Source organism: Chelmon rostratus, chromosome 3 (genome assembly GCF_017976325.1).
Source record: "Chelmon rostratus isolate fCheRos1 chromosome 3, fCheRos1.pri, whole genome shotgun sequence".
Classification (NCBI taxonomy): domain Eukaryota; kingdom Metazoa; phylum Chordata; class Actinopteri; order Chaetodontiformes; family Chaetodontidae; genus Chelmon; species Chelmon rostratus.
Genome location: NC_055660.1, coordinates 863,467 through 884,626, shown reverse-complemented (window position 1 = coordinate 884,626; position 21,160 = coordinate 863,467). Strand labels below are relative to the sequence as shown.

At 46.4% G+C, this 21,160-nt stretch overlaps 2 protein-coding genes across 2 annotated transcripts; one reads left to right on the top strand and one right to left on the bottom strand.

Moving 5' to 3' along the window:
* The first annotated feature begins 110 nt into the window (after positions 1-110).
* Positions 111-12,915, top strand: LOC121603784 (NACHT, LRR and PYD domains-containing protein 12-like). The gene is made up of 12 exons (XM_041932993.1): positions 111-240; positions 344-415; positions 1,768-1,899; positions 2,011-2,070; positions 3,244-5,011; positions 5,097-5,264; positions 6,013-6,180; positions 6,407-6,571; positions 6,915-7,088; positions 9,541-9,714; positions 10,155-10,325; positions 11,050-12,915. The coding sequence occupies exons 2-12, from the start codon at positions 361-363 to the stop codon at positions 11,240-11,242; spliced, it is 3,228 nt and encodes a 1,075-aa protein (XP_041788927.1). The 5' UTR covers positions 111-240; positions 344-360; the 3' UTR covers positions 11,243-12,915.
* Positions 12,916-13,742: 827 nt separating this feature from the next.
* On the bottom strand, positions 13,743-20,822 carry traf5 (Tnf receptor-associated factor 5). The gene is made up of 11 exons (XM_041932996.1): positions 20,485-20,822; positions 19,318-19,622; positions 18,703-18,766; positions 18,200-18,301; positions 17,797-17,961; positions 17,502-17,579; positions 16,300-16,374; positions 16,108-16,200; positions 15,418-15,558; positions 14,981-15,146; positions 13,743-14,905 (listed from the first exon to the last, which is right to left on the bottom strand). The coding sequence occupies exons 2-11, from the start codon at positions 19,602-19,604 to the stop codon at positions 14,319-14,321; spliced, it is 1,758 nt and encodes a 585-aa protein (XP_041788930.1). The 5' UTR covers positions 19,605-19,622; positions 20,485-20,822; the 3' UTR covers positions 13,743-14,318.
* Positions 20,823-21,160: the final 338 nt, after the last annotated feature.

Here is a 21,160-nt window from a genome sequence, read left to right as displayed (position 1 = left end):
CAGTTAAAGGTGATGGAGCAGAGAAGCACACTGACGAACAGTCTGCTGAGTAAAATGGGTGTTAACACGAAGCAGAATCACTTCCTGTTGTCTGACATCATCAAAGGCAAATCTGGGCAGCAGCTGATTAAACGACAATGGAGCAGCTGTTGAGGTCTGACTTCTTTAGGTGAACTCTGAGGTGAATTTTAGCTTCTTCTCCTCTCATTCACGTTAACTGATCTTCCAGGACAACTGAAAGTAAGTTTGGAAATGCAAAAAGAAGTTTTGTGATATAAAATCAGGTCTTTATTTCAGCTCCTCGTATCATTTTCTGTGTGGCGTTTATTCTTTACTCGTAAAGGCGGATGAAGGAGCAGGATGGGAAACTGGCTAACGAGCAGCCAGGCTGTGGTTCCAGCAGCGTCACAGACAGGTAAGAGGCTGATTCGTGGACGTGAACTCCAGGTGAAACAGTCACAGTGAGAATGAATCAGTGACATGTTGAGCTCTGTCTGAAGCAGACAGTCAACAATGATTCACTCTGTAAAAAGTGTAACACGGCTGACATGACACAGCCTGTTTGGCCGGGAGGCTAAAAACCAGATGAACAACTTTGAATCAGCCCGTCTGATCAGCGCAGGTCAGAAAAGCCTCTGAAACATCAGTCTGTGGATTAATGATTTCCCAGATTGTGGTTCTGTTGGGAGCTTGCATACAAATGAATGTGTGAACAAGCAAGTACTGTCCTTCAACAGGAAGTTCTTGATTGTCGGGGTCAGACTTGTGCAGCGTTCTCGCCGATTCAGTTCCTGGTGGTGGCGCCAACTTCCTGATTGTCCTCTCCAGCAAACACGAGTGGCTGCAGCAGAAATACACAATGACGCCTCACAAACTGTCCACGCAAAGACAAGCTTCAGCCACGTTTTGTCCCAGAAACACGTCACTGATCACTTTGGTTGGTTTGCCTTTAACTGACGGAGAACAGCTGAGAGACAGAAAGAAACGTGTCATCAGCATGTAGAGACAGGAGACATATTCTCTGAGTGACAGCTTGTGTTGTGTTCAAAGACGTCCGGACTTCACTGTCAAGTCCACCTCAGTGTTCGAGACCTGGAGGCTTCAAGCTGCAGGTACGTCCAGGTGTTGAAGTGAGACTTAAGGCGACTCCTTCACTATCTGCTGACCACTTAACTGACCAGCATATGTTTGGTGCTCAGACGGTCGCCACGGGCAACCTCCTCATTCATTCATTCTTAGACTGGGTGAAGAGTGCTGGAAGGTTTCAGATGTGACTCAGCAGCCGGTTTCCTCTCTGTGGTTTGAGTTTTCCTGTTCAGCAGCACAAACACTCGTTTCCTCTGCAGGCAGCTCACACGCTCACACTTTTTACACTTTGAGGCTTCGCACCTCACTTCTGGTCTGAGATCGCTTGTTCTTCAACATGATTCAGTATTAGTTTGCATCGTGTTGGAAGATGTTGTGGCTGTTTTGTACAGACACTGTCAGTGAGAGGAGGACACTGACCTGCTGTCAGTGCTGGGGGGGGGCTTGTACTCAGGCTACCAATTTAGTTGCATTTCCCAGCAGCTTTTGGACAGCAAAGCTATTTTCAACATCATATAATGTTTCCGTTAGCCTGCCATCTTTTCTACAAAGCAGTGTGAAGCACTTTTATCCCCTTTCGAAGGACACATGAGGTCAGGTAACACATAACATCCACAGCTCTATGATGGAATCGGCACTGTTCCACCTTAGTCAGCGGTTATTTTGTGTTTTGTCGGTCAGCTGAGAGCCAGAGGGAAGCAGGAGGAACGACGATCAGCGCTCAGAACGGAAGCGTCGTCAACACTCCTCAGTTCTCTGGAGTTCACGCCAACAGGGATGCACATCTCAACGTCACCGTCACCAACACTTACGGTAAATGTCTCCTCTGCACTGGCTAATCAAATAAACACCTTATTTACGTAGACGATGTACTTTTATCAATTGTAACCACTGAAACACGTTTAATCATTTAGCATTTCTCAGTTTCAGCTCAGCCTCCAGCCGGGACAGAAGAGGCCGACGCTGCTTCTCCCAGAACCGAAGGTGTGACGTGAAAATGGGAAACATGTTGAGCTGATTTTTTACCAAACAGTTCACTTTACCTTTAAAACACAACTCAAGTGAATTATTATGAAGGGGTTGTGGAGACGCCACAATCGATGCTGAAACTGTGACATTACAGCTAAGTTAGTGACCGTCAGCTGTCTTTCTTTTCTTTCCTGTTATTAGGGACACGGGGCAACGCAAAGCCCTGAGTCACTATTGGTATCCTGCGCGTTTCTTCTTCTTCTTCATCATCTTCTTATTATTAGTGGCACGAGGCAACGCAAGAGCCACTTGCCTCTACACACACACACAAACAGACGAAGACACACATATACGCAGTCACACACAAGGACAGATACATACACACACACACAGACAAATGCATAATGAAAACCCCATCCCCCCGCACCCTTGTTAATGCCGTTAGCTCTATTAGCGCCGTTAGCTCTATTAGCGCCATTAGCATTAGCGCCGTTAGCTCTGTTAGCACCGTTAGCTCTGCTAGCGTTAGCGCCATTAGCTCTATTAGCGCCATTAGCTGTTAGCTCCGTTAGTGTTAGCTCTGTTAGCTCAGTTAGCATTAGCTCCATTAGCTCTGTTAGCATTAGCGCCATTAGCTCTGTTAGTAAGGAAACTTTGGATGATAATAGAGATGGTTCATTTCCATTAAATTCATTCATGTTTATTGATTCAGTTCATTAATTCATGTTGACATAGACATGAAGCAGAGGAGAGAAGCAAACACAGACAGCTGAGGTGATCAACAGAGACAGACAAGGAGAAAGCCACAGAAACAAAATGGGAATTAACAGAGATGGTTTCCCCCGGCAGTAGCCCCCCGTGTCCCTTTCAAAATTTCCCAGAGGGAATTTTCTAGTCTGTCCATCCCGTACTTCACATGATGTTGTTCTTTCTGAATGAACCTTAAATAATCTGAATCCTGCTGCAGTTTACCAGCATCAGACATTCTTGTTGGTGTATTGACCTAAAATTAATGAGATTTATTCATTCATTTTTTAACCATAACCAGAGAGCTGACAAAGTACACCTGGACCTGAGTCTGGACTCAGTGTGGTTCTGGTCTGGTTCTTGGTTTTGTGGTGTTTGAGTTTGTCTGAAAACGTAGTGCACATTTGCAGACATGTAACTATGATTTTATTAATCTTTCAGGAAGTATTAAAAGGTGCCAAGCTGACCTTAAATCTTACCTTGAAAATACGACAAAGAATCTGTTTCAAGGCACAAAGGAGGACGGATCACCGACCCCCTTAAACAGGATCTATACGGAGCTCTACATCACAGAGGGAGGCAGTGGGGAGGTTAACAGTGAGCACGAAGTGATTGACTTAGAATGTAGAAGGTGTTCGAGCGAGGAGAAGAAAATCCACCTCAATGACATTTTTAATCCGCTATCAAAGGAAGACAACCCTCCTCAGAGAGTCCTGACGAAGGGAATCGCTGGCATCGGAAAAACGGTCGCCGTGCAGAAGTTCACCCAGGACTGGGCCGGAGGAAAGGCCAACCAAAGCACTCAGTTCATATTTCCATTCACGTTCAGAGAGTTGAACCTGATAAAAGATAAGAGGTGGAGTCTTACGATGTTAATATCTTACTATTTTGAAGAGGTGAGGGATTTAGAAATGTCAGATTACAACAACTCGAGCGTTTTGTTCATCTTCGACGGTCTGGACGAAAGCAAGTTCCCTCTGGACTTTGAGAACAATGAGACGTGCCGCAGTCTCACAACGGAGACGACAGTAGACGTCCTGCTGACCAGCTTAATGAGGGGGAAGCTGCTGCCTAACGCTTCGGTCTGGATTACAAGCAGACCGGCCGCAGCCACCAAGATTCCCTCCGAGGTCGTCGACAGGGTGACCGAGGTCCGAGGCTTTAACGATGAGCAGAAGGAGGAGTACTTCCAGAGGAAAGTCAGCGACAAGGATGTGGCTCGGAAGATCTTCAGTCATCTTCGTTCGAAGCCGCTGAGGAGCCTGTACATCATGTGCCACATCCCGGTCTTCTGCTGGATTTCAGCCACGGCTCTCCAGAGTCTCCTCACAGAAAGCCACAGAGGCGAGTTACCCAAGACCGTGACGGAGATGTACACGCACTTCCTGATCATCCAGACCAAACGGAAACACGAGAAGGATTATCAGGAAGGCGAAACGGACAAAGATTTGATCATGAAGTTGGGAAAGCTGGCATTTGAACAGCTGCAGAAGAAGAACATGATCTTCTATGAAAATGACTTGGGAAGTTGTCAAATTAATCTCAAACAAGCTGCAGTTTATTCGGGAGTTTGCACGCAGATCATAAGAAAAGAGTTTGGTCTTTACAGACAAGAGATTTACTCTTTTATACATTTGACCGTTCAGGAGTTTCTTGCAGCTCTGTATGTGTTAGAGACCTTCATAGACGGTGGAAAAAATCTGCTTCCCAGCCAGACGAGTGTGACGGTGGCATCAGAGAGAGGAGAACTTCCCATCATCCTCCTCCACAAGAACGCGGTGGATATGGCTTTGGTCAGCGATGACGGACAATGGGACTTGTTCCTGCGCTTCCTGCTCGGTCTGTCGCAGGACCAGAATCAGGAGCTGCTTCAGAAAGTTTTTGGATTTCAAAGAAGACGTCCGCAGAGCAACCAGCAGACCATCACCTACATTCACGAGAAGATCCGGAAGCTGTCCTACACCGAAAAGAGCATCAATCTGTTCCACTGTTTAAACGAGCTGGGCGATCAGTCCCTGGTAGAGCAAGTCCAGAAGTACCAGAGCTCAGGAGATATTAGTAAAATCTCCCCTTCACACTGGTCAGCTCTGGCCTTTCTGCTGCTTGTTTCCAAAGAAGAGCTGGAGGTCTTTGACCTGAAGCGGTACCACAGATCAGACGACGTCCTGGAGAGGCTGCTGCCCGTGCTCAAAGTGTCAAAGACGGCTTTGTAAGTATTCGGCTTTAACAAACTGCTCTGGAGGACGGAGGAGAGCGTGCGGGACGTTAACAATTGTTTTGTTTTTTTACTTCAGGCTACATGACTGCAACCTCACTGACAGATGCTGCAAGTATGTTTCATCAGTTCTCGAGTCTTCTGGTCTGGAAGAGCTGGACCTGAGCAGAAACAAACTGCAGGACTCCGGAGTGAAGACGCTGTCCAACGGTCTAAGAAGTCCCAACTGCAGACTCCAGAGAATCCGGTCAGAATATCCAGACCCTTCAGTTCAGGGCTGATATTTTACAGATGGACATTTGTGATCTGTCATACTTATAGGATGGGTGGTGGGTGGGTGGGTTGTATGTCTTCTATTAAAAGACATACAACAGATGTTTCCCTTCAAATGTTACGGGTCTTATGGTGAACATGCAAATTTCTCATCTTTAAACCATTTTCAAACTGATCCAATATTTTTAGATAAACCATGGTTTTCTGTTTCGTCTCTGTGCGTCCAGCACAGCGATGACGTCCTGGCGTATTTTAAGCCAGGAGGAAACAGCTAGTCCAGCTCCATCAGCTCTGTGTCATTTACAAGATCTAACTTCTTTATTAAACAGGTGATCGATCATGGCTTTAGCTGCCGTTGGTGGACTCACAGCAGGTTTTTGGTTTGATGTCTGTCTGGTTTATTGTCAGCTAAAGCCAGCTGACTGCAGGATGGAGTCACACTGTGGAGCTGTTGGAGTTGTTGAAAGGTGGAATTTGCCACTTTAAATGGAGCTAGGCTATCAGTTTCCCCGGATTCAGTTCTTTGTGCTAAGCTAAGCTAAACACATTTAGCACACCTGCATGCATCTCCAACCATAGAGTGATTATTGTGTAACGACTAGAGAACGCTGTGGTGCTCAGGTGTAGTTTACACTGATCTGAGCAAAGTGAAGCAGCCTAGAATCAGACCTGGAGCTTCTGGTGTATAAACCAGAACACTCTTTGTGTTTCTTTCTGTGCAGTTTGGAGGACTGTGGTGTCACAAAGAAAGGATGCCAGTCTTTGGCCAGTGCTCTGGTTTCGAACCCCTCCCACCTCAGAGAGCTCGACCTCAGCAGGAACAAATTTCACGACGAGGGACTGCAGCTCCTTTCAGAAGCTCTCAACAGATGCTCTTTGGAAACACTGAGGTGAAGTTTTACTCCGTACGACCTGAAATGACCGATGAACTTTGTGTGTCACCTGTTGACATTTCCTGACATTCTTCTCCTGAGATTCTTATGTGGATTTTGCCTTGACTGGTGGTGTGAGGGGGATGTAGGGTCCATCCTCTGGGGACCAAGCGAAACTCTTGGTGGTCTCACTGTCAAAGCCAAGAGCAGAGAGCTGAGAACCTGGTTTCTCTCCCGTCTGCAGGCTTCGTGAGTGCGGGATCGCAGGGGAACCTCTGGCTTCAGCTCTCAGCTGTAACCCATCTCACCTGAAAAACCTGGACCTGAGCAGAAACAGTTTTGGAGGAGGGGCGGTCGCTCAGCTCTGTGGCTTTCTGAAGCATCCGGACTGCAAGCTGGAGACATTATGGTAAGTTTAGCAATGGTGAGCCACATTAGTCTTTGCTAATTATTTTCTAATAAACTCGGTTGAGTCCATGATGGACTGGTGACTAGCTCGATAGCTGATGAGACACAACACAGAAAAATGACAGGCTTTGTCGGGACGCTATTTTTTTATTTTTTGATGGAGCAGTTTGCTCTTCTGTGTACTTCAAGCCAGTAACATGAGCAGCTAATCATTCACTTGGTAGACCAGTAAAAACAGCTGGTTTGTCATGGAGCTACTGAAACATGGACCCGGGGTTAAACTGCTTAATAGGGACTAAAAGGTGTACTTTGATTTCATTTTCTTTGTTTATTTTTTGGTAAAGCCTCTCCAATACAAAACTGCCAAAGGAATGTGCCGCAGCTCTGGCCTCAGCTCTGGCTTCGAACCCCTCCCAGCTGAGGGAACTGGACCTGGGAGGGAACAACCTGGGTGACGACGGAGTGATGGAGATTGCTGCTCTGCTAAGGGATCCAGACTGTAAAGTAGAGACACTGAGGTGAGACGGTCCTCGTACTAATGCTGACTGTAGATCTGCGGTTGGTAGCTTAGCCTAAACCTCAGGTATCCAATCAGACGACCATCCAGGCCTGAGTGCCGGCGGCTCGTAGCGCTGAATGTGAACGGCGTTTCTGCAGAGCAGCCAGGAGAGACGCAGCCTTCCCCAAGTTGTTTTTAGCAGGGTGCTGAAACAAACCCTCTGAGCAAAAACTGGTCCAGAAAACGTTAAAAATACCTTAAAAAGACGTCTTTTCTGTCTTCAGAGGGGACAGAATGAAGGTTTTAATACGTCTTTTCTGGACGTCATATAAATGTCATGACTACGCATTTTAAATGCACAGTCAGACATCGAGAAGGTAAATAACCCCGCTTTCAGGACATGGAATATTTAAAATTAGAATTAAGTAAGATCAGCTTGTATTAGTAGTTTTACTCTTTACTGACTCGTCTAATGCAGTGACTAATGTGTAATATTAACAACAACCAACACTGCACTGACTGATCCAGAGCTGCAAACTAAAGATCAATTAAATGATCAGACGCAGTGTGTGTGTGTGTGTGTGTGTGTGCGAGCGAGCGAGCGAGCGACTTTTCCGACCTGACAGTTACAGAACGTCAGACTGACGCTGTGCAATCATTTGGCTAAAAACATTTTTTTCTTGTATGGGAGCACTATTTTCTTCTCTTCTGTGACTTCTTGGTTCGTTAATGTGGCTTCTTCTTTGTTCGGTCTGCTTTCATTAGTTGAAGGACTCACACCTGTGCTGATTGTCTGCACCTGTTGATCTGTCTATAAATAGTAGGCATGCTGCTGGATCCTTCAGTTTAAGCTTTGTCTCTGCTTTCTGTTGTTTAATGCTTCAGTTTGAACCAGTGGAAAAGTCTGAGTGCGGCTAAAATGAAGAGAAGAAAGTTAACTGTACATCTTACTGACATGCTATAACCTCAAAAGTTAAAAACATCTTCAACCATAAACTTTAGATTAAAACACTCCCACTGAGCAAAAAGTGTCCAGAAAACATTAAAAAGACGTCTTTTCTGTCTTCAGAGGGACCAGAATTAAAGTTTTTAAGACGTCATATATTGCTTTAAAATCATTTTCTCTTTGAGATATTGGGTCTTATTGACTTGACTTGATTTAGACTTGGTAACTCTTCAAGGACTAGAACAAGTCTTATTATCCTGAGGGAAAATAAGGGTGATCCCTCAGATAATCCACCTGGATCAGGTCTGCTGAATCAGTTCCACTGAGACTGGGATCATCCTCGTTTTCAGCATCAACATCATAGCCTGACCTGCACCTTGGAGTTCTGAAATATCTGCTGATCTAAATTCTGGTTCCGATTAGTTGATCTGATCCATATCCTGTTTTTGTAAGATCAGGATCAAATTATAAGATTTAACCCAGATTAAATGTTTTTAAATACTAGCCACTGTGTTTCACTCCATGTCTTCTAAGGGTTTGTTGTTCATCACACTGTATGTAGGGAACCCTTTGCAGGACTGCTGAGCCCAGCTGGCGGACCCTGTGTGGAGGGGGCAGAGTCGAGATCCTGATAGAGGCCTTCTGGCCATTGTCACTGATGAAGCCTAGAAAGGTCCACAGTTGCAAGGCGCCACAGGTAGATGAGGTTCACCTTGAGATTACGAAGGCTCTGATTATGTCGGGCTGTCGACCTTTTTAAAATCCGGAGGACGGGGGCCGTGTCTGTGGTCTGTCAGCCTGGGACAGTGAATCCCAGCTTCAGAAGAGCTGGAGGACATGTTCCAGTTATTGTGATAGCACACTGCTCAGCCTCTTAGGAAAGGACGGACCTGGACATGTAGTGTCCTCCGAAGGAACCAGGTCTGGTGCTTCAAGCCGCTTGGCCGCTGATGGCTGCGGTGAGAACGTTCTGGATGTGGTGGATGTTGGCTCCGCTCAGGCTGATCGTTGTTTGTCACTTTGAAGGACAGAATCTCGAGATTAACTTGGGTGTGAAGAGTGTCCCGTCTGGTGACCTGAGGACTGCTCGTCAGCTGGTCTCAGGCGTGCACTGGGGCGGTTTGGTTGAAGCGGTTGTGATGAAGATCAGGGCCTCCAATTGTGAGACAATATGTCTCTACTGGAAAATAATAAATCTTCTGCTTGGGACCATGCTCATGTATTTATAAGAGAGTGTTAGATCAACCAGCAGTCCCCTCACCTGTGGTCAGGTGGTCTGGGTCATGACTGAAAGAACAGACGACCTGGGCTCACAGTGAGGAGCTCAGACATCCAGCGGGGGCTTTGAGACCTGGCTGAAAACTGATGGATGTGGGAGTTTTCTCACATAGAGGAGGCTCCTCTGGAGCAGCAGGTGGAGGAGCTGTGAGGTCGTTTGAAAAGCTCAGCGTCGGGGTCAGAGTTCGGGGTCTGGAGCTGCCGCTGCATGTTACCACCTGTAAGGTAAAACTGTTTTCCCCAACAGACTGGCTGGCTGTCGGTTTACAGAGCGCGGCTGTGCCGAACTGGCCTCCAGTCTGAAGTCAAACCCCGCCCACCTGAGAGTTCTGGATCTGACGAGAAATGTGCTCCGAGACGCCGGTGCTGAGAACCTGTCTGAGTTCCTGGCGGAGCCGCTTTGTCACCTGGAGACTCTGAAGTGAGTATCGAGGCCACACTTTGAATACAAGTGAAAGGGATGCTGTCCAGCAACACACCTGACAAACACTCAGGTGTGCAGAGAGAGTTTCCAGGTCATTGTCAATCGATTTATTCATTTATAACTAATGTACAAACATTAAATAGATGGTTTGTAACACACTAATGCAGTTGTACATATATATGAGGACATTTTAATGTGTATTAAATTAGCTTTTTGGAAATAATAATTAACATGAACTTCTCTTAAACAGACTTATATTATTATAACTGTGGTTTTCTACGTTGTCTGTCATGATCTGTTTAGGACTTTCCACTCACGAGTGTCCACAGAGACAGATACATGATGAAGTCATTGATGAGCATTAAATCTACATCTACAGGAAGTTAGAACACGAAGCGAAGGCTGATCTGAGAACTGTGTTTAAATGTCTCCTCCAGCCTGAAATGCTGTGCGCTAACAGCAGCCTGCTGCCGCTCTTTGACCTTCGCCCTCACCTGCCTCTCGACTCTCAAAGAGCTCGACCTGAGCTACAACCAGCTGATGGAGCAGGGGCTGAAGCTGCTCTCTGATTGGCTGAGGAAACCCCAGTGTCACTTGGAGATACTGAGGTGAGTTTATTTATTATTTATAAATAATACAATATATTTAAATGTATTCTTTATTATTTCTTCCCTCTGTCATTCATAAGTGTTACGTGATATATAATTATATATGATATCATGTTTGTTATATAATGCTAGCTAGTAATGTTGAGCACTGTTATCCTGTTGTATGGCTTCATTAAGGTCATTAAACAAACGTAAAGTAAATTTGAGTACAGTTAAGTTGGACATGTAGTGTACAAGTACTGTACAATACAATTAAAGTAGGAGCCAGTAAGTCCTAAATATCCATGAATACACTGAGTATTATGGTAGAGGAATATTTTTTTCTCTGATATTTAGATGTTCAGATTGATTCCACTCTCATGTCTGTATGTTGAATATGAAGCTACAGCCAGCAGCTTGTTAGCTTAGCTTAGCATAATGACTGGAAACAGGGGGAAACAGCTAGCCTGCGTCTGTTCAAAGGAAATAAAATCCACCTGGCATTCCAGCTGTTTCTCCTTGTCATTGCTTGTAGTCATCCACGAAGCTTTTGTGTTTTTGGACTCTGGCCTGGACTCATGATTTCTGGATACCTGTTTCTCAGTCTGTTGGAAGCAGTTTTACAAACCAAAGTGTGGAAATCTGCATTGTTTTGAGAGTTATGATTATTTTAATGGAGATACTAAAGCTGGATTTAAAGTATTTTTTCCACGGTGTGATTAAAACGCTGCTGTTTCTCTGTCAGGTTGTCGGAGTTCACAGACAGCAGCTGTGAGTCTCTGGCCTCGGCTCTCAGGTTGAACCCTTCACACCTCAGAGAGCTGGATCTGAGCAGGACTGATCCAGGAGGATCAGGTCTGGAGCTGCTGTCTGATCTACAGAAGAACAGTGGTTACAAACTGCAGACGCTGACGGTGACTAAGTTATCAAACATCTGAACGGTGAACAACACCTGAGTGACACAGACCGAGGCTGAACTGGACCATCAACCACCAACCATTTACATCAAATTTATTCTGACTAATGTCCCGTCAGGTGCTTTCACCTCCATCCTGCTGGGCTCAGTTAAAACAAACTCTGGGCTGTTTGTCCGGTTAGTTAGCGCTGCTGTGTCGGTCGAAACAAACAACCAGGCCGAGAACACTTGAGGAGGAGGGTCTCAGCCTGCTCCCTGGTGGACTCCCTGGTGCAGCTCCTTTGTGATGTCATCTATAACTATAGTTTGGCTAAATATCTTTAGATGTAGGTCATTCACTATATTTATCACTTTAAATTGTGCAGAATATTGATTTAAAGTGACCGGAGCTGTAAATAGTCCACTGAAGTGGCAGATCGGCAGGTTCAGAATTTCATTGGCTATTTGAAGCGTCAGTCACCTCCTGACTCAGTTGTGATTGGCTCAATCTTCACATGGACGAAGAGAAAGAGGCCCTTCTGTTGAACTCGGCTTGTTATTGGCTGCTGTGGTTGCTGAAGCTCATCTGTGTTTGTGGAAGACAAACAGAGAGACGAGCTCATCAGCTGCTAATCGGACACGAGAAAACATCTTTCTATCACCGTGTTCTGGATTAAAGGCTTGATTGCAGTGGATGTTTCCAGACCGTTTTGTCGGAGTGTTATTGATCTGAGGATCACTGACAGACGCCGTCGCTGAGTTGCCTTAATGTTTCCTCAGTTTTAAAAACGTCTGTTTGTCTGCTGTCGGCGGTTAATGAGCCTCCTGCTGTGATTGTTTCTTCAACTTTCTAACGCTGTTTAATGTGAGCGTGAACGTGAATGCAGCGTTTGTGTCATTATACAGAAAATAACAGACAGTAAATGATCCTATGGGCTGCAGGCGGGCCGTTGGAACAGTAAAGAGATCTGGCTCTATGTTCATTAAAGCAGGCAGAATAACTTCACTGGATTTATTGTATGTGTGTTTATAACGTGAAAAATTAAAACTTAACTAAAATTAATTAAAACTGAGAGCGAACTTGTTCGCGATGCTTTGAGGGAACAGGAAGTCACTTGTCAGTTGTTGACTTTGACTGACAGCAGAACTCGATGTGGATCTCTGTGATACCTTAAACATGACTTTACCAATGAGAACATGATCATTGTTCTGTGTGTGTGTGTGTGTGGTTACCTGTGTTGTTCCTCTTCCTGTGACATCACCACAGAGCCTCTGTTCTGCACTACAGACACAAAAGCTGTTTGATCTTTTATCCTTTTGTATTTAACAGACTGGCTACATGGAAACATAGACTTCATTAACTTCCTGATTGTTCCTGAATGAGGCGATTACTTTAGCAACGGTTATATAGAATTTCTGTCACGTCACCATGATTATAGGTATATATTTTTCTTACTGTCTTTCCTTTAGTTTGTTGTCACCTCACATACATGATGAGGAACTCATTATTGTTATCATACGTTTACTTGTTTGGTTTATTTTATATAAGAATCCTTCTCTGTACGTTACCTTTTCGTTCTTTCTTCCGTCCTTGTGTAATTTATATAGTTTTTTCATCAGTAATAAATAAACCAATAATACTAAGAAATAAATTACTGTGTGTTGTACAACCTGCACACAGATTCAGGAAACATTTGAGTGGAGAAAAGACTTTATTCCTTCCTGCTGAGTCGTTGCTTTGACAGAAACACTGAGCGCCTCTAATCCCACTTCCTGTCCGTCGATAAACGTAACATCAGGGACGGTTCAGCGCGTCCCTTGGCTCTGCAGCGACGTGATGTGATGGAGTTTACCTGAAGTGTGTGGATCTGTTTCTTTTCGCGTCAAACCTGAGGGTTGATCACACTCAACAGAATCAAACTGCCGTCAGTCGTCATGATGAACAGATCTTCACACATACAGTTACTCACTGCAGACAGTTAATGAGGCTTTTTGTCCAAACGTCACGTCTAATGGAGATATTAAAGTCCAAAGATACCAAATCCATCAGTCAGGATCTTCTGTAAAACCTTTGTTTTCACATTTCATCTTCTGGAAGTGTGGGACACTGTCACGTATTGACCGAGGACTGAAGGACGCTCACTAGTTCAGAATGAAGACGCCCAGAAGAAGACAGACCAGTCGCCAGAACAAAATGTTGCCATTGTGCGTCTCTGTGAACAGATACACTAAATTTTTACATTTCATATCAACGTTTCTAAATTAGGAATCAAGGTGACATAGTTCAGGTTGCTGCCCGGCGAGACGACTGGTCGAGCTGTTTTTATGGTATTTAAAGCCAAAACATGATCTTTTCCTAAACCTAACAAAGAGGTTTTAGCCCCCAAACATAACCAGACCTGAACCAAGTCGCTGTCACGACAAAAAATGGAAATTTAAAGTTTCAACACATCTGTGGTTTGCAGAAATGTAACATGTCATCATTATTCGGGCGACTGGTGGAACAAGAACCGAACAGTAAAACAACAGTAGAAACGAGCTCCTGGACTTCAGCAGCTTGTTTGTTCATCATCCCCTTTAAATAACAAACAATGTTTTCAGTGCAAATGTTTCCTCCATAGACTTAATTGTTAACTTGAGATAAAGATAATCATCACATCCATAAATAACCGAATCACTGAATCTTGAATCAGACTCAAATCACTTGATCTGAGCCCCCACAGTTATAATCAGGTCATTAACCATCTTAAGATAATGGGCATGAAATAATTATTAGCAACCACAGTCGGTATCTGTGAGTCAGAGCGCATCAAATGATCCCTGAGATGATCCTGAAGCTTAAAGGAAATGTTCAGTACTTTGGTAAAAATCACATCAGAGTGGGATCAACCTGAACATGTGACTCTCAGAGAGAAAGAAAGTGCCAAACTTTCCCCTTTAAAGTCACCAAGAGGAGATTTTTGTTTTACTTCTTTTCAGTTTTTTGATGATGTTTTGGTAAAAAATACATCGACCACAGTGAAACTATCAGTCTGTGTTGTTGTACTTCCTGAAATGACCACCAGATGGCGACCTTGTAAAACAGAATCGTCCACGCATGTTGATGTGCAGACGAACTCTCACAGCCACTCTAAACCGACCATGTCCACCTTCACTTTGACAAACAGCGTGTCGTCGTTGACGTACACGGCGTTCTGGGGAGTTTCCAGCCTGTTGAGGGGAATGAAGCATGAAAACCCGACAGCGACGTTGCTGACGGACTCTGCGCCGGGTCGTTGGAAGCTTTTGGACGCCGGATCGGGTCTGAAGCTGAGGCTCTGGTGGTTGCCGGCACCGCTTTGATCCAGTACAGACAGAGACACGGTCTGTCTGAAGGGCCACGGCAGCAGAGCATCGAAGTCTCCCGGCATCAGGACAACATACAGGGACAGGTGAGTCCCTCTTCCCTCCCCGTCCCCGTTCAGGTAGACCTTGGCGGCCATTTTGTAGCCGCAACGGCCAGTGTGGAACGGCACGCTGCTCAGACAAGGCGGCTGACCTCTGACCTCGGCTTTCCTCCTGTCCCTGAAGTCCTTGATCTTCCAGATGAGTTTGCCGTCGTAGGACGTGGCCTCGAGCTCCTGCAGGTGCTGCTTGTTACGACTGAGCTGACCGGCGTGAAGGTCCAGGAGACCCGACTGGTGCTTCAGATTCTCCTCCAAAGCTCCTGAAAATAGCAACAGAAATGCTGAGTCACTCGTTCACAGCACCTCCACGGAGCCACATTTCCAGGTGTTGTTACCCAGGTGTTTCTTGAGGGCCTCGGTTGCTGACACTTCCTCGATCACAGAATCCAGAGACTTCCTCAGCTGCTCCAGCTCCTCCAGGCCGGGGCCGAGACCCCGAGACACCTGCCCGACTTCCAGTTGGATGGTGGACAGGATGTCCTCCTGCCTGCTCAGAGTCCTCTGACCACACAGACGGACAGACAGACAGACAGACAGAAAGTAACGGGGTTTACTGACAGCTGCTTCCTCAGTCGAACTTTCTGGTCTATGGATGAAATAAAATTAGTTTTTAAAGACGAAAACAGTTTGGAGCTAAAAGTTGAAATCTGTGTTTAGTGTCAGTAGTTCAGATAAATGTAATGCTGAAAACTCTTCGCTGACGCTGGCTGATGAAGACGATGAAGGTGTAGATGAACAGACGGTGACAGTAAAAGGCAGAGTGTGTTTGAACCTGAGCCGTGGAGACGAGGTGTTCGTGGCTGCTGTTTTGCTGCAGCAGGAGTCTGATTTCCTTCTGCAAACCGGCGAAAACTAAACTGTCCGTCTGGACCTCCTGCTGCCTCAGCAGCGCCTCCTCCTGGAGAACCTCCACCTGACCAAGGAGACAGTCTGAGGTAAACATTTCTGCCTCTTTCTGACCACCAGCCCCCACTAACATCTGGCCCCTGTCTGCAGTGGGAAAGGCTACAATCTGCAGTAGTTTATCAGCTCCGGCTCTGATTGGTAGAGATGGAAACGTGACACCTGGGTCGACTCGCTCACCTGTTCAGGTGTGCTGCTGCTGATGATGTGCACTGATGTTCTGGTCGTTGGCTCATAAAAATTGCCCAATATCAGAAAGAACTGTCATCTGGTTACTATCTCATCGACATCATCTCATAAAGGATATAAAGAAGGAACGTTCTACTGGTCCCTGTTTGTTTTAACGTTAAACCAGAAGAAAAAACAGACAGGTAAACAGGTAAAGTCGTCCACCTGCAGTGAGAAAGGAGTCCATCACCTATTTTTAGTGCATATGTGCTGTAACTCTGGAGTGAAAGTGTTGTTGGATTAATGTCTACGAATCAAAGACCTCAGCGAGCGTCTTCATATCTTATTATGTGTTATGAGCCAGAACGTCAGGTGAGCTCGCTGGACGTACCTGTTGTTCCAGGTGAGTGTTGCTGCTCAGGACGAGCAGCATGTGATGGCTGACAGCAGCGTCTTCATGCAGCTTTACTTTCCCCCTCTTACCCTGCAGGACACGTCACAGAGAGTTCAGTGTTCAGAGAGTGTGCGGCACGCCGTTTGTCTCGTCACTCAGGTGTTTGACTGCTTCCGCAGGTGAACCCACCTGCACGCAGCAGCCGAACCTCTTATACAAACAGTCGGTGTGAACCTCCGGACACGACTCCTGGTGCTCCGTCAGCTGCAGGAGAAGAGTTCAAACAAGCATCAGCAAACATCCGTTCAAGTGTCCATCTTATTGGACGGCTTCGTGGAAAGCTTGATTCTCATTGGAGTCCGTTCGCAGGCTGCTGGGACTCAAGACGTAATATCTGATGCACATTTCTGTTCTGATGATCAAGTCGTTCAGTCACGTTTCTTCCGGCTCAAGTTCATCTGTACACAAGGTCCCTTTTGTCAGGCTGTACACGTCCTGCGATGCTCTGCACCCGGGTATCAGCCGGAGTTCCCCCTACCGTCTCCAGGTGGGACAAAACGTTGCCTGCATCTCTGTTAGACTCACTAAATGCTCCTGCCGTTGAATACATCTGTGATCTGCTGGTCTGGTCTGTGTCCTCTGTGTCCTCTGGACCGTTAAGACCTGTGGATGAAGTCCTGCTGGTTCCTCCCAGGTCTCGGTTTGTGACTGAGGCTGATCGAGTCCCACGCTGTGGACTCTCTGCCAGCTGAACTCGGACACACTCAGTCTCTGCCTCCTTTCAAACCTCTTCTCGTCAATCTTGGTTCACGTCTAACTTCCTCAAACTTAACAGTAACAAAACAGAACTTCTTCTGGTTGGTACCAAAGCATCACTATCCAAAACTGACAGTTTCTTCCTCGATTTTGACAGCTCCACAGTGTCCCCCCTCCCCTCAGGTTAAGAGTCTGGGTGTCATCCTCGATAGCTCACTACCCGGTCTGCCTATTTTCATTTATGCAACATCAACCGTCTCCGTCCCTGTCTCCCCCCTCACACCACTGCTGTCCTGGTCCACAGCCTCGTCACTTCCCGTCTTGATTATTGTAATTTACTCCTTTTCGGTGTCCCTCACAAGTCCCTCCATAAACTTCAACTGGTTCAAAACTCTGCAGCCCGCATCATCACCAAGACCCCCTCCTCTCACCTTACCCCCGTCCTTCAGCAGCTCCATTGGCTCCCGGTTAAATACAGAATCTCAGCCTACAGCTGGTCTGAGTGACCCTAACTGGAGCTGCTTCGAGTCCAAACTGTCCTCAGACTCACGTGGACCTGAGCGGACTCATGTTGGGTCTTTTGGTGCTGAAGCTCAGCCAAAGTGGGCCGATCCCCGTGATGACGCTGAGCTCACCTTGTGTCTGGGAACCTTCTGGGAGCAGCTGTTGGGACAGTCCACCTCCACCTCTGGACAGGAGTTCTGCACATGATCCTACAGAGACACAAGCACATCAGCAGGACTCCACCTTTCAGCACACTGAAAGCAGAATGAGTCAGGCTGTATCTTTAGTGGAAACTTTGAGTTAAAGTGTGAATTTCTCTCAGAAGCAGAACATCAGTTGGAGTGAATCCCGGACTCGTTTCCTTACGAGCACCAGGCAGCAGACTGGACCACCTGTGCATCATCGGCGTTTTCCTGCTGACGTTACCTGGATGAGGCTGAGCCGGTGCGGCTGCTGGCAGTGCGGGCAGGGCTCCGTGCGGTGAGGACAGGTGTTGGTCAGGTGTTCCTGCAGATATCTCCTCTGTAGCACCACCCTGCAGCCTGGATTGCAGCACTGCAGCTGCTCATACTGACACGACCTCAGGTGCTCCTGCACAGGACAAAGAGATGGACGAAGTGTCACAGAGAAGACTCAAACCACAAAGCTGTGATTTAATATGTGTTTGTCCGGTGGATGGGGGGGGTTTAGATTCATCCAGCTATAAGCATGTTACACCGTGGAGTTTATCCCCCAGCTGGTGCTGTGCTGGCGTATCCTCGTGAAGAGTGATATTCACACAATAAGCCATTAAACATGAGTCAGACAGAACCGTCGGGTCATAGTCAACCTGCAGATGCTGTAATGTGACCACAGAGGTGCATGCTGGGAAGTTGGTGCAGTACACTTCTAAATTGGAGATTTCTCGTTTGCAGCAGTTGTCCTGGAAAACCTGCAGAGATAAAACTCCTGATTAGACTCTGTTTAAACTTAGACTTAGACTTTGACAGACGGCGATGTGTTTCCAGGCTGACGTCCAGTCAGGACCAATGGGAGGCCAGCGCACCACACACCTATGACAACAGGTGGGTCACACACGGCCTCTGCAGGTAATGCTAATGTTTCTGACACTATAGGCTGAGCCGGATCAGCATCCTGCACCCTCACACACAACACACAGTCCAGTTTATCATAAGATGTTTTGGACATCTGCCCATGAAGGAGCTGCCACTGAATACATAACGAGTGGTCGTTTAAGTGAAAATGAAACCACTGGAACGTATTTTCAGTTCCCTGAAATGTCCCTGAACGGAGGAACGCTGCTGTGTGACTGTGAGGTTCTCTGGTTCTGACCTCGGCTGCTTTGATCACAGCTCCGTCCACTGGACACACTGGACCGGCCGGTGAGGAGCTGTCCCTGAAACACAAAGCAGACCGACGTTCACACAGAGAAACCACGACCGACCCAAACCACCAGAGAGGACTGAGTCTGAACACCAGTCCCACGGGTTCAGGTACCTGCCAGGTACGACCTGCCTTTAAGGTGCTCCAAACTGTCAGTGTGAGTGTGTTTTAAGGTGGACTGTGTCAGTGTGCACGTGTTTTAAGGTGGACTGTGTCAGTCTGAGTGTGTTTTAAGGTGGACTGTGTCAGTGTGAGTGTGTTTTAAGGTGGACTGTGTCAGTGCGCATGTGTTTTAAGGTGGACTGTGTCAGTGTGAATGTGTTTTAAGGTGGACTGTGTCAGTCTGAGTGTGTTTTAAGGTGCTTCAGACTGACAGTGTGAGTGTGTTTTAAGGTGGACTGTGTCAGTGTGCATGTGTTTTAAGGTGGACTGTGTCAGTGTGAATGTGTTTTAAGGTGGACTGTGTCAGTGTGAATGTGTTTTAAGGTGGACTGTGTCAATGTGCATGTGTTTTAAGGTGGACTGTGTCAGTGTGCATGTGTTTTAAGGTGGACTGGCTCCTACAGCAGTCCTTGGAGACAGCGGAAGCAGTAGATGTGTCCACAGGAGTTCTGCTGAGGGTTGAGCACGACTCCTCTGCAGACGGGACAAACAAACTCCTCCTTCAGCGTCGACACAAACTTCAGGGAGTGCTGGATGGACGTCAGTTCCGACTCCCAGGACCCCACGGGGCCTGTAGACCTCATCCTGGACTCCTCTGACCATAGCCTGGACTCCTCAGACCTCACAGACTCCTCAGACTGCAAACTGGACTCCTTCGATCCTCCCAGCTTCGTGTCTGCTGCTGCCATGAGTCTGCAGGAGGGCGACTGAACACATCATACAGTGATGTAAAGACCTGATGTTCTTTGTTAATCAAGATTAAACTGTTTTAAATTGTGCATTAACAAACCCGTAGATATATTTTATGATAATTCAGTAATTTAAAAAGTTTTATGAAGTCTAAAAGGAAAATGAGCCTGACAGACACCCCTCACTGATATTAACTATTTACTCAGCTTTGTTCTCCACATCTCGTCTTTGCACGTTGCACGATTTCAGTTTGTCTCAGACACACTCTGAGCTGGATGACCTGTTTCCCTGTTCTTTGCCTCACAGGCTACATAGAGTCCTACCCTCTGATTGGTGGAGGCAGTACTGGTGCAGTAATGACCTGCAGGCAGTACTCAGGGCTACACATTAACATCACACTTCCACGTTTTTCTGGTAAAACAAACTCATTTAATTTGTAGATTTACATCATGCAGATTGTAAAAACAACGTCAGTCACAGCTGAAGTTCAGAGTTCATGGAAGAAGTAAAACATCAAGTCTCATTAAAGTTCCTGCATTAATCACAGTTTAACATTCATGTGAAAGAACCTAGAAGTACTGCATTAACACCTCACTGCAGTAAAAGTACTGCATTAACACCTCACTGCAGTAAAAGTACTGAAGTATTGTCAGCGAAAATTACTTCAAGTGTCAAAGTAAAAGTACTCATGTGCACGTGCTGATGATGCGTGTGCAGGTGTTCGCGGCTATACTTTAAATTATTGATAACAAGCATCATCATCATCATCATCATCAGGGCGATGAAGCAGCCGCAGAGAACAACGCTAAAGTGTTGGGCGCTGGGGGGGGATTCCCCCCCACCGCTGCTTTCTGTCTGTTAAACCGACCCTGAACTCACCTGAGGACCGTTTTACAGCTTCCGAACACCTGAAACGACCGTTTCCACCTGGACCAGCTCGAGTTTGACCCTCTGATCAGCTTCAGACTGCCGACGTTCCCGCTGAGGAGCGAAGCGGCTTCACTTTCACTTCGCACAGACAGAAGGGGGGCGGACCAGGACCCGGGGGACGGACCAGGACCCGGGGTCCTGTTCTCTCACCGCGCAGATCTGACGAACGAGTGAAATCCCCGCGAACACCTGCGAACACCTGCAGCCTGCAGCCGCGCCGCATCGATGCTGCTGATCACTATCGATTATCTGTGGTCGATAAAGCGGCAGCAGCGGAAGAGGAAACCAGAAGAGCAGGAAGTGACTTAACATCAGAAACCTGCTGCCGCTGAGCCAGCTTCATGTGAACACGAGGAAACATCAGCGAGACCTTCATCAGAGGCCGAAGACCAGAAACCCCTCACAGCCAGCTCAGTACACAACTGCAGGATTCATCATCGATCGATCATTATCGATCCGTGAGCCGGTTTATGGTTTCATTCTGTTCTCCACTGCAGTGAGCAGGCAGGCTGTCCGTTAATTCATTCATTTTCACACAAAGTAAATGACATGTTCATGAAATATGATATTAAAGTAACCTGGAATATTTAAAAGATGAAGTAATGTGTACAACATCATCAAAATA

Excerpts from the sequence above, each read along its gene's own strand:
- traf5 (XM_041932996.1), bottom strand. The coding sequence starts at position 19,604 with ATGGCAGCAGCAGACACGAAGCTGGGAGGATCGAAGGAGTCCAGTTTG. Across the intron at positions 18,767-19,317 it reads CGCTGTCTCCAAGGACTGCT|GGACAGCTCCTCACCGGCCG; the intron begins GTAGGAGCCAGT and ends TTTGTGTTTCAG. Across the intron at positions 18,302-18,702 it reads CTGTGATCAAAGCAGCCGAG|GTTTTCCAGGACAACTGCTG; the intron begins GTCAGAACCAGA and ends TTATCTCTGCAG.
- LOC121603784 (XM_041932993.1), top strand. The coding sequence starts at position 361 with ATGGGAAACTGGCTAACGAGCAGCCAGGCTGTGGTTCCAGCAGCGTCA. Across the intron at positions 416-1,767 it reads TCCAGCAGCGTCACAGACAG|CTGAGAGCCAGAGGGAAGCA; the intron begins GTAAGAGGCTGA and ends TTTGTCGGTCAG. Across the intron at positions 2,071-3,243 it reads TGCTTCTCCCAGAACCGAAG|GAAGTATTAAAAGGTGCCAA; the intron begins GTGTGACGTGAA and ends TTAATCTTTCAG.